Source organism: Tachyglossus aculeatus, chromosome 20, assembly GCF_015852505.1.
Source record: "Tachyglossus aculeatus isolate mTacAcu1 chromosome 20, mTacAcu1.pri, whole genome shotgun sequence".
Taxonomy (NCBI): domain Eukaryota; kingdom Metazoa; phylum Chordata; class Mammalia; order Monotremata; family Tachyglossidae; genus Tachyglossus; species Tachyglossus aculeatus.
Window position 1 is genome coordinate 5463630 of NC_052085.1, and position 12479 is coordinate 5476108.

Here is a 12479-nt window from a genome sequence, read left to right on the forward strand (position 1 = left end):
GTTTGAAAGTGAGATAGAGAAGTTGGGGCACAGTGCTAGAGGTGTAGAGTATGTGGGCTGGGCTGTAGTAGATCAGTGAGTGAGGTAGGATGGAATGAGCTGATTGAATGCTTCAAAGCCAACTGTTGGGAGTTTCTGTTTTATCTGGAGGTGGATGCATCGTGGAGAAGGCACCGGCCTGGGTGTCTAATCCCTGCTCCGCCACTTGTCTGCTATGTGACCTTGGGCAAGTCAATTAACTTCTCTGTGCCTCAGTTACCTCATCTGTAAAATGGGGATTGAGACTGTGAGCCCCACGTGTGGGACAGGGACTGTGTCAACCCAATTTGGTTGCATCTACCCCAGTGTTTAATACAGTGCCTGGCACATAGGAAGTGCTGAACAAATACCATCATTATTATTATCATGGGCAGCCATTGGAGGTTCTTGAGGAGTGGGGAGACACGGACTGAACATTTTTGTTGAAAAATGATCCGCGAAGCAGAGTGAAGTATGGACCGGAGTGGGGAAAGACAGGAGGCTGGGAGGTCAGTGAGGAGGCAAATAAAATAATCTAGGCAGGATGAGATAAGAGCTTGTGTCAGCATGGCAGCAGATTGGATGGAGAGGAACGGGAGGATTTTAGCAATGTTGTGAAGTTAAAACTGACGGGATTTGTCTGTGACCAAAGAGCCATAGGGCTGAAAGGGACCTCTACAGAACTAATCCACCCGCTTGCCTATGTTTAATTGGGTGTCTGCCACATGAGCATATGTATATAAAAGATCATTTCTGTTTAAAGTTCAATTGACAAGCTAATCCTGTGAAAAAGTAGATGTGGTATCAATTGTTGGCCAAGGCTTAACACTGAGTTGCTTTATTTGCATTAAAACTAGTTCAGTCAGATTTAGTTTACACTGAAGAGAACAAGTAATATAGCGTGTGGCGCTGTCTCTAAGGATATTAAAGGTCAAAATCGGCAATACTCATTGAAGTGAGGTTGATAGCCAGTTGTGGGACCTTTCCCACAATCCTTGAAAGTACCATTAACTCTTTTCCATAAGGAAAACAGTTCAGTTATGAGATTCTACTTAAAAAATAGAGCCCTTATACACCCCCAAATTCACCTCCTACATGTCCGCTTTAATGACATCTCTGTGAATAAGACATAACATCACAATTCCCCTTACAATTCAGTGACTTTGTAGTTTTACTTTCCTGCTTCAAGGAACAGTTAAGAAACCCTTAATTTGATTTTAAATGATGTTAGATCTCTTCAACTTTGGTATGGCTGCAAAGAAGTTAAGAACATCTTCTTCCCTGACACCCTTGAGTTAAAATGTTGATTTCCGGTTGGCATCAATTTTAGCAAATTATCATTATTTTTATCAAATTTTCTAATTGTATTAAATTATCAAATTTTTTTCCTCTTGATGGTTCCATTAAAAAAAAGGAAAGGAGTTATTCTGCCATTGGGCAGAAACAGGAAAGATTCTTGCATCTGGAGCAGTTCACTAGTCTGTTCAAGTTTACGTGGTTGCAATCAATCAATCAATCAATCGTATTTATTGAGCACTTACTGTGTGCAGAGCACTGTACTAAGCGCTTGGGAAGTACAAGTTGGCAACATATAGAGACAGTCCCTACCCAACAGTGGGCTCACAGGCTAAAAGGGGGAGACAGGGAACAAAACCAAACATACTAACAAAATAAAATAGATTAGATATGTACAAGTAAAATAAATAATAAATAAATAAATAAATTCTAGATCATTCTAGAACCTTCAGCTAGATAGAGAGCTGATAACCAGTGGACTTATTATCAGATAACAGATTTCTTGCAGGGTTGGCTGGAAAGACCTGGGGAGAACCTTTGCTGTTGCATGTCTGGGGTCCCAGTAAACAGCTGAAATGTCAACTCAGTTATCCTTAAGGCAGGCTTGCCCCCCGCCACCCGCCAAAACACTTCAAAGATTTAGGATATATACAGAATTGTCACTACACATTCATTAAGTCCTCCAAATGAATGTTTTCTCCCAAAAGTTTTATGGGCAAATTATATTGTTAATTTTTTCTTCTTTTATTATTTACTGGCTTCTTTAGTTTTTGCTGTCCCACTTGATTGCTTTATTTATAAGTAAAGTTGATATTTGCCCAGTTGACAAAGAGAAAGTACATTAGCCTGTCTACAGCTCCTATGTGGCGAGCGCTATGAGAGGTGAAGGAAAATTGGTACATGGAACCCTTTCTTCCCCCTTTTAGACTGTGAGTCCACTGTTGTGTAGGGACTGTCTCTATATGTTGCCAACTTGTACTTCCCAAGTGCTTAGTACAGTGCTCTGTACACAGTAAGCGCTCAATAAATACGATTGATTGATTGATTGACACCAGGGCATCCCGTAATCTGAATAAGCCCGTGTTGTCAGGCAAACATTCTCTGAACCACCTCCTAGCCAAATCACATCTGGGAAACACACATCCTGACAGAACCGGGTTTTCTTCCCTCCTGCCTGGAATTCCTTCCCCCTTCAAATCTGCCAGATTGCAGCTTGCCCTCCTTAAAGCCCTTCTGAAATCACATCCTCTCTAGGAGGCCTTCCCCAATGGATTTTTCTTCTCCCCGACTCATATTCCGCCGACTATTATCTCAGCACTTCTGCTCCAACTCCTACACTCACTGCTGTACATATCAGCATATATTCCCTGCCATTTTAAGCACTTCTCTACATAGCCATTTTTCCTTTCTCTTCAATCTGTGTATTATTTGGTGTCTGTCTCCCCCGCTAGATATAACTTTTGAGAGAAGGGATGTTGTCTTCTAACTCTGTTGTACTCTTCCAAGTTCGTAGCTCAGTGCTCTGCACGCAATAGGCACTAAATACATTCTACTGATGGTTAATTGACTTCATCATCATCATTAATCGTATTTATTGAGCGCTTACGATGTGCAGAGCACTGTACTAAGCGCTTGGGAAGTACAAATTGGCAACATATAGAGACAGTCCCTACCCAACAGTGGGCTCACAGTCTAAAAGACTTCCATTTACTGAGCGCTTACTATGTGCAGAGCACTGTACTAAGCGCTTGGGAAGTACAAATTGGCGACATATAGAGACAGTCCCTACCCAACAGTAGGCTCACAGTCTAAAAGACTTCCATTTATTCCACGGGATTTTCCTCTCCTGAAAATGTTATGAAATCTACCCCAAGAACAATGACCAATGAAGACTACTGCCTAAAAGAATCATTAGTGTTTCCAGTGTAGTTTAAGTATAAACACATGATTATGCCAACTAAAGTGACCCTAATACTCCCAAGCATACTTTCCAAATGTGTTTTCTACTTTTATTCAGTAGCAGTTTTAAATTTATTACATTTGAGCAAACAGGTCTTCAAAATTAATATTCTGCAGGCTTTCTCTTTTAGCCACAAAAGTGACATATTACTGGTTTCATACAATGTTCACTTCCGTGCCCATTAACCATTGCATGTTTAAGTTAGGTTGACTTTTGAATTATAAGTTCTTTCTGAGGGCATTTTGAAATGGAAATGTTAACATAGTGGGGAGACGTCATAGAGAATCAATCTTCAGTGTGCTTTTCACTTTTTTGTATACTCACTTGAGGTCTCTGTACAAGTAATGCAATTCTAAATAATATAAGGTTCATGTGGACTTTAATCACTATTCATGTATTGCGGGTTCCCAAGAATAGCATTGTAAACATGTCCTGCTTAAATTATTTGGAAAATCAGAATGAAAAAGCAAATGTTAAAATGATGCTAAACTGCATCATTTTGTTGCCTGTCATTTTTTCTTCAAGTACCGTCTTGTACAGAGGTCTCATATCAGCAATTGCAACCATTTGGGGCTGCATTTGAGTCCAGCAGAGTGAATTAAAGTTGACCAGATGGCCATTCAGTCTAGATGCTCTTGCTTTAAAAAAAATAATGAATTTCAAACTATGTTGTGCAGGTAAGTGTTCAAAGATGTGAAAGAGCCCAGGCATGTTCTGAGCTGGGACAAGCTAAATAAATGTTGGTCAATTTGCTGTAAACTTTTTTTTTCATGGTATTTGTTAAGCCCTTACTAGGTGCCAGGCACTGTACTAAATGCTGGGGTAGATACAAGTAGCATGGCTTAGTGGAAAGAGCACGGGTTCAGAGTCAGAGGTTGTGGGTCCTAATCCCGGCTCTGCCACTTATCAGCTGTGTGACTTGGGGCAAGCCACTTCACTTCCCTGTGCCTCAGTTACCTCATCTGTAAAATAGGGATGAAGACTGTGAGCCCCACGTGGGACAACCTGATTACCTTGTATCTTCCCCAGCACTTGGAACAGTGCTTGGACCATAGCATTTAACAAATACCATTATTATTGTTATTATTATTACAAGTTAATCAGGTTGGACCCCCTCCCTGTCCCCCACGGGGCCCACAATCTTAATCCCCATTTTTACAGATGAGGTAACTGAGGCACAGAGAAGTTAAATGACTTATCCATGGTCACACAGCAGACAGGTGGCAGAGCCGGAATTAGAACTCAGGTCCGTGCTCTAACCACAGGGCAATGCTGCTTTTCCATAGAAGCCACTATCCCTGGTCTCGTCAAGGCTGTTCTTTGAATTTGTGGCTCTCGTGGCATTTGCTTAGAAGCACAGAATTGGAAAGACTGTCATCTGGTGCAGCCTCCAGCCTCTAAGTCGATGGATGCTTTAGTGTCATCCATCCAGAGAGATGGGATTTATTCTTTGAAAACCAAAACAGCAAGAAGAAAAGTTCAGAGGGTGGAATGTCCGCGGTCTTCTTTAATCAGTCAATCAATCGTATTTATTGAGCGCTTACTGTGTGCAGAGCACTGTACTAAGCGCTTGGGAAGTCCAAGTTGGCAACATATAGAGACAGTCCCTACCCAACAGTGGGTTCACAGTCTAGAAGGGGGAGACAGAGAACAAAACCAAACATATTAACAACATTAAATAGAATAGATATGTACAAGTAAAATAAATAAAGAGTCATAAATATGTACAAACATATATACATATAAAATCTCTTTAGAGATTTTTTCCCATGTATTAGCACTCTTGCAGTCAAGTTCTTCATTCTAACCCAACTCTCTTGCTGAAATTCAGGTTTGTTTTCCCTTGTTTGGTCCTTTGTGGTTCTGGAGCACACCGACCCTCCTCATAAAAATAAACAAACAAAAAACTCTTTACACCTTGAATCTTCCCTTTCTTGAGAAGCAGCGTGGCTCAGTGGAAAGAGCCCAGGCTTGGGAGTCGGAGGTCATGGGTTCAAATCCCGGCTCCACCAATTGTCAGCTGTGTGACTTTGGGCAGGTCACTTCACTTCTCTGTGCCTCAGTTACCTCATCTGTAAAATGAGGATTAAGACTGTGAGCCCCACGTGGGACAACCTGATCACCTTGTATCCCCCCTAGCGCTTAGAACAGTGCTTTGAACATAGTAAGTGCTCTATAAATGTTATTATTATTATTATTATTATTATTATTATTATTCAGTCATTCCAAGTCTACTTCCCTGGATCCTCTCCAGTTTCTCTGAATCTTCTTTTAAAGTGTGGTATTCAGAACCAAACACTAATATGTGGGAGCACATTTCAGAAAGTATTTTTAAATGAACTTTTCCCCTCTAGGCTGCAGGCTCACTGTGGTTAGGGAACATGTCAGCCAGCTCTGTTACATTGTATTTTCTCAAGCACTTAGTACAGTGCTCTGCACACAGAAAGTACTCAATAAATAGGATTGATTCAGAAAACTCTCTTTTATAATGTTTGCCTGAGTCAAAAAAGCTGCTCTCCTGGAAAGCCTGCTTATCATAAAGTAAATACTGTTCATTGGAGAAGTCAACTTTATTATATAGGTCGTTTCAACTAAAACAATTTAAAGAGAAGACCCTTTAAGATAAACAGGCACTTAAAGAGAAAAGCAAAGAGTGCACCAGAGGTAACACTTGTAACAAAAGCAATTCATTTCTTTTTGTTTCACCATCTTACTCAATTTTGTTCAGGAGCATTGCACTTCTACCTCTTCAACCTGAACTCCTACTCATTTAAAAAAGCATAGTTTCAAAATATGAAAAAAATAAGTTTTGCTTCTCAGGCAGAAGTCTAACTTTATCAGGACTAGAGGATGTAGGATAAGAAAATCCTCATTTCTAAAGTATGAAATCCTCCAAATAGCTTCCTACTGTACAGCCAGAGATGGTCATTTGTCCTGAAGCATAAAGTGATAATTAGCCCTGGGTAACTGTCATCCAACTACCTCTCCCTGATGTAGATATCTGTAAAATGGGGATTGGGACTGTGAACCCCACTTGGGACAGGGACTGTAACCCAATTTCTTGTATCCACCCCAGTGCCTGGCATATAGCAAGTGCTTAACCGATACCACAATTATTATTAGTACCTTGTGGAGGTGGGGGTTTTTTAATGGTATTTATTAAGAGCTTACTATTTGCCACACACTATTCTAATCGCCAAGTTGGAAAGGAGCCAGGATGCCCCCAATGTTTTGAGTTCAGAACCATTTAACAAGTTCTATTTAAAGTCCTGCAAGTGCGTTCAGAGGTCAGCCTTTTGGAGTTGTAGAAAAGACCTATTAGACACCCTCTAGTTTCTTCATCTCCCCAACATTGTACGATTGTTCCCTACTGTGTGTTGGCCGCTGCTTGGTCCTGGAGCTTTTCCTTCTGGGAAGCTGCAAGGCGGAGGGGGAAGGTGAGGAGGAGCAGGAAGAAGCCTCCTGCCACTCACTCAGTTGATATATTTATTGAACGCTTATGGCGTGCAGAACACTGTACTAAGCGCTTGGTAGACACGTGCCCACTGTGGCTGACGCCACTGAGCCCCAGTGCATCTGTTCACCTGTATATGCGGTTGAATGTATCTCCCACCTAAAATGTAGGTACCTAGGGGATGTGTCTGGGTGCAGAAAGAAGGGGGCCGAAATTCTCCAGGTCTGGTTAGGTGATCATTGCAGTCTTGACACCTTTATCACGGGGAAGATAGTAAAATGCAGCCCGAGCATCTCTTTTTTTTTTATGGTGACAAGCTGGCCCCCTGGCAAGAGCCCCAATGCACCTGCTCTCCTGTAAATACGGTTGAATGCATCTCCCACCTCAAATGTAGGTACCTAGAGGATCAATCAATCATATTTATTGAGCGCTTACTGTGTGCAGAGCACTGTACTAAGCGCTTGGGAAGTACAAGTTGGGAACATATAGAGACAATCCCTACCCAACAGTGGGCTCACAGTCTAAAAGGGGGATGTGTCAGTTTACAGAAGGAAGGGGGCTGAAATCCTCCAGGCCTGGTTAGGTGATCATTGCAGTCTTGATACTTTTGTAACAGGAACGATAGTAAAATGCAGCCCGAGCATCTCTTATTTTTTTGGTAACAAGCTGGCCCCCTGGCAAGAGCCCCAATGCCCCTCCTCACCTGTAAATACGGTTGAATGCATCTCCCTCCTTAAATGTAGGTACTTAGGGGATGTGTCAGGGTGCAGAAAGAAGGGGGCTGAAGTCCTCCAGGTCTGGTTAGGTGATGGTTGCTGTCTTGACACCTTTGTTACAGATAAGGTAGTAAACTGCAGCCCGAACATCTCGTTTGTTTTATGGTAACGATCCGATTCCCTGGCAAGAACCCCGATGCACCTGCTCACCTGTAAATACGGTTGAATGCATCTCCCACCTCAAATGTAGGTACTTAGGGGATGTGTCTGGGTGCAGAAAGAAGGGGGCCGAAATTCTCCAGGTCTGGTTAGGTGACCATTGCCGTCTTGACACCTTTATCACGGGGAAGATAGTAAAATGCAGCCCGAGCATCTCGTTGTTTTTTTTTTATGGTAACAAGCTGGCCCCCTGGCAAGAGCCCCAATGCACCTGGTCTCCTGTAAATACAGTTGAATGCATCTCCCACCTCAAATGTAGGTACCTAGAGGATGTGTCAGTTTACAGAAAGAAGGGGGCTGAAATCCTCCAGGCCTGGTTAGGTGATCACTGCAGTCTTGATACTTTTGTTACAGAAAAGGTAGTAGTAAAATGCAGCCCGAGCATCTCTTATATTTTTGGTAACAAGCTGGCCCCCTGGCAAGAGCCCCAATGCCCCTCCTCACCTGTAAATACGGTTGAATGCATCTCCCACCTCAAATGTAGGTACTTAGGGGATGATCACTGCAGTCTTGATACTTTTGTTACAGAAAAGGTAGTAGTAAAATGCAGCCCGAGCATCTCTTATTTTTTTGGTAACAAGCTGGCCCCCTGGGAAGAGCCCCAATGCCCCTCCTCACCTGTAAATACGGTTGAATGCATCTCCCACCTCAAATGTAGGTACTTAGGGGATGCGTCAGGTTGCAGAAAGAAGGGGGCTGAAGTCCTCCAGGTCCGGTTAGGTGATGGTTGCAGTCTTGACACCTTTGTTACAGATAAGCTAGTAAAATGCAGCCCGAACATCTCCTTTGTTTTATGGTAACGATCCGATTCCCTGGCAAGAACCCCGATGCACCTGCTCACCTGTAAATACGGTTGAATGCATCTCCCTCCTCAAATGTAGGTACCTAGGGGATGTGTCTGGGTGCAGAAAGAAGGGGGCCGAAATCCCCCAGGTCTGGTTAGGTGACGGTTGCAGCCTCGACACCTTTGCCACAGGAAAGGTAGTAAAATGCAGCCCAAGCATCTGGTTTAGGGTAACGATCCGATCCAATCTGGTCCCCTGGCAAGAGCCCCAATGCCCCTCCTCACCTGAATACGGTTGAATGCATCTCCCACCCCAAATATCGGTATCTGGGGGATGTGTCAGGGTGCAGAAAAAGGGGGCCGATATCCTCCAGGCCTGGTTAAGTGATGGTTCCCCTGGCGAAAACCCCAATGCCCTTCCTCACCTGAATACGGTTGAATGCATCTCCCACCCCAAATATAGGTATCTAGGGGATGTGCAGAAAAAGGGGGCCGACATCCTCCAGGCCTGGTTAGGTGATGGTTCCCCTGGCGAGAACCTCAGCGCCCTTCCTCACCTGAATACGGTTGAATGCATCTCCCACCCCAAATATGGGTATCTAGGGGATGTGTCAGGGTGCAGAAAAAGGGGGCCGACATCCTGCGGGCCTGGTGAGGTGATCATGGCAGTCTTGACATCTTCGTCACAGGAAAGGATGTCCGTGCATCTGGTTTAGGGTAACGATCTGGTCCCCTGGCAGGAGCCCCGATGCACCTGCTCACCTGAATACGGTTGAATGCATCTCCCACCCCAAATATAGGTATCTAGGGGATGTGTCAGGGTGCAGAAAGAAGGGGGCTGAAATCCTCCAGGTCTGGTGAGGTGATGGTGGCAGTCCTGACACCTTCGTCACAGGAAAGGTTGTCCGAGCATCTGGTTTAGGGTAATGATCCGGTCCCCTGGCAGGAGCCGCGATTCCCCTCTTCACCTGAATACGGTTGGATGCATCTCCCACCCCAAATATAGGTATCTAGGGGATGTGTCAGGGTGCAGAAAGAAGGGGGCCGACATCCTCCAGGCTTGGTGAGGTGATGGTGGTGGTCTTGACACCTTTGTCACAGGAAAGGTTGCCTGAGCATCTGGTTTAGGGTAACGATCCTGTCCCCTGGCAGGAGCCCCGATGCACCTGCTCACCTGAATACGGTTGAATGCATCTCCCACCCCTAATATAGGTATCTAGGGGATGTGTCAGGGTGCAGAAAGAAGGGGGCCGACATCCTCCGGGCCTGATGAGGTGATGGTGGCGGTCTTGACACCTTTGTCACAGAAAAGGTTGCCCGAGCATCTGGTTTAGGGTAACGATCCAGTCCCCCTGGCAGGAGCCCTGATGCCCCTCTTCACCTGAATATGGTTGGATGCATCTCCCACCCCAAATATAGGTATCTACGGGATGTGTCTGGGTGCAAAAAGAAGGGGGCTGAAATCCTCCGGGCCTGGTGAGGTGATGGTGGCGGTCTTGACACCTTTGTCACAGGAAAGGCTGTCTGAGCATCTGGTTTAGGGTAACGTCCTGTCTCCTGGCAGGAGCCCCGATGCCCCACTTCACCTGAATACGGTTGGATGCATCTCCCACCCCAAATATAGGTATTTGGGGGATGTGTCGTCTGGGTGCAGAAAGAAGGGGGCCGACATCCTCCAGGCCTGGTGGATTCTGTTGCCAATTTGTACTTCCCAAGCACTTAGTACAGTGCTCTGCACATAGTAAGCGCTCAATAAATACGATTGATGATGATGATGATGATGGTGAGGTGATGGTGGCGGTCTTGACACCTTTGTCACAGGAAAGGTTGTCCGAGCATCTGGTTTAGGGGAACGATCCGGTCCCCCTGGCAGGAGCCCCGATGCACCTGCTCACCTGAATACGGTTGGATGCATCTCCCACCTCAAATATAGGTATCCAGGGGATGTGTCAGGGTGCATAAGAAGGGGGCCGACATCCTCCAGGCCTGGTGGATTCTGTTGCCAACTTGTACTTCCCAAGCGGTTAGTACAGTGCTCTGCACATAGTAAGCGCTCAATAAATACGATTGATGATGATGATGGTGAGGTGATGGTGGCGGTCTTGACACCTTTGTCACAGGAAAGGTAGCCCGAGCATCTGGTTCAGGGGGACGATCCGGTCCCCCTGGCAGGAGCCCCGATGCCCCTCTTCACCTGAATACGGTTGGATGCATCTCCCACCCCAAATATAGGTATCTAGGGGATGTGTCAGGGTGCAGAAAGAAGGGGGCTGACATCCTCCAGGCCTCGTGGATTCTGTTGCCAATTTGTACTTCCCAAGCGCTTAGTACAGCGCTCTGCACGTAGTAAGCGCTCAATAAATACGACTGATGATGATGATGGTGAGGTGATGGCGGTCTTGACACCTTTGTCACAGGAAAGGTAGCCCGAGCATCTGGTTCAGGGGGACGATCCGGTCCCCTGGCAGGAGCCCCGATGCACCTGCTCACCTGAATACGGTTGAATGCATCTCCCACCTCAAATATAGGTATCCAGGGGATGTGTCTGGGTGCATAAAGAAGGGGGCTGACATCCTCCAGGCCTGGTGGATTCTGTTGCCAATCTGTACTTCCCAAGCGCTTAGTACAGCGCTCTGCACGTAGTAAGCGCTCAATAAATACGATTGATGATGATGATGGTGAGGTGATGGCGGTCTTGACACCTTTGTCACAGGAAAGGTAGCCCGAGCATCTGGTTTAGGGGGCCGATCCGGTCCCCTGGCAGGAGCCCCGATGCACCTGCTCACCTGTGGGGAGGCTTGGTGATGGGGGGGGGAGGGGGGCGCGCGCAAGGGGGGCGAGGGGGTGCGCGCGTGGGGGACGAGGGGGCGCGCGCGTGGGGGGACCGGGCGCGCGCGGGGGACGAGGGGGCGCGCGCGTGGGGGGACCGGGCGCGCGCGGGGGACGAGGGGACGCGCGCGTGGGGACCAGGGGGCGCGCGCGTGGGGACGAGGGGCGCGCGCGTGGGGGGCCGGGCGCGCGTGGGACGAGGGGGGCGCGCGCGTGGCGACGAGGGGGCGCGCGCGTGGGGGGGGGGGCCGGGCGCGCGCGTGGGGGGGGCCGGGCGCGCGCGTGGGGGGGGCCGGCCCCGCCCCCCGGCGGGTCTGCGCAGGCGCGGCGGCCGCTACCGCAGGCAGGGGGCGGCAACATGGCGGCGTGAGCGGCGGCGACGTCGAGGCTCCAGAACAACAGCGGCGGCCGTTCCCTCAGCCTGTGCCCCGGCGGCGGCGCCGCCGCTCCCCTCCCTCCCTCCCTCCCTCCCTCCCGCCCGGCCGGCCGGCCGGCCGGGGGACAGGCGTTTTCTCCTCAGAGGGGCGGCGGCGGCGGCGGCGGCCTTGGGGTCTGGTTGGGGAGGGGAAGCGGCGGATGCCGGTCCCGGCGGCCGGGCCAGGTGCCGCGGGGCCGCCGCCGCCGCCGCCGCCGCCCGTTCGTCGTCGTCGTCGTCGTCCCCGGCGGGCAGATGGCGAGCGACAAGCCGGAGCCGGCGGCGCTGCTGGGGCCGCCGGCCGTCGGGGCCGGGGAGCCGCGGGGGCCCAGGGGTCCCGGCCCCGCCGTCCTGGCCGCCGCCGCCGCCCTCAACCCCTCCGTCCCGCTCCGCAACATCCGCATGAAATTCGCCGTGCTCGTCGGACTCATCCAGGTCGGGGAGGTCACCAACCGCGACATCGTGGAGACCGTCCTCAACCTGGTGAGGGCGAGGGGGAGGGGGATCGGGGAGGGACCCGGGCCACCGGCGGAGCTCGCCCACTCGCCCCCGCCCGGCACCTCGTCGGTCGGTCGGTCGGTCGGGCAGTCAGTCGGTCGGTCCGTCCGTCGTGTTTCTTCAGCGCTTCACTGTGTGCGGAGCGCTGGACTGAACGGACATTTAGTCATTCAGTCGTATTTATTGAGCGCTTACTGTGTGCAGAGCGCTGGACTGAGCGGACATTCAGTCGTATTTATTGAGCGCTGACTGTGTGCAGAGCGCTGGGCTGAACGGACATTCAGTCGTAT

The 12479-nt window shown here is 48.5% G+C and overlaps 1 protein-coding gene across 7 annotated transcripts in view; it reads left to right on the plus strand.

The window, feature by feature from the left end:
- Window positions 1-11946: 11946 nt before the first annotated feature.
- Window positions 11947-12479, plus strand: part of NBEA (neurobeachin) — a 448073-nt gene continuing 447540 nt past the window's right edge. For all 7 annotated transcript variants that reach the window (XM_038761708.1, XM_038761703.1, XM_038761704.1 and 4 more), the window contains exon 1: window positions 11947-12174. In XM_038761708.1, coding sequence (XP_038617636.1) covers window positions 11947-12174 — 228 coding nt within the window. The remainder of the gene's footprint in view (window positions 12175-12479) is intronic.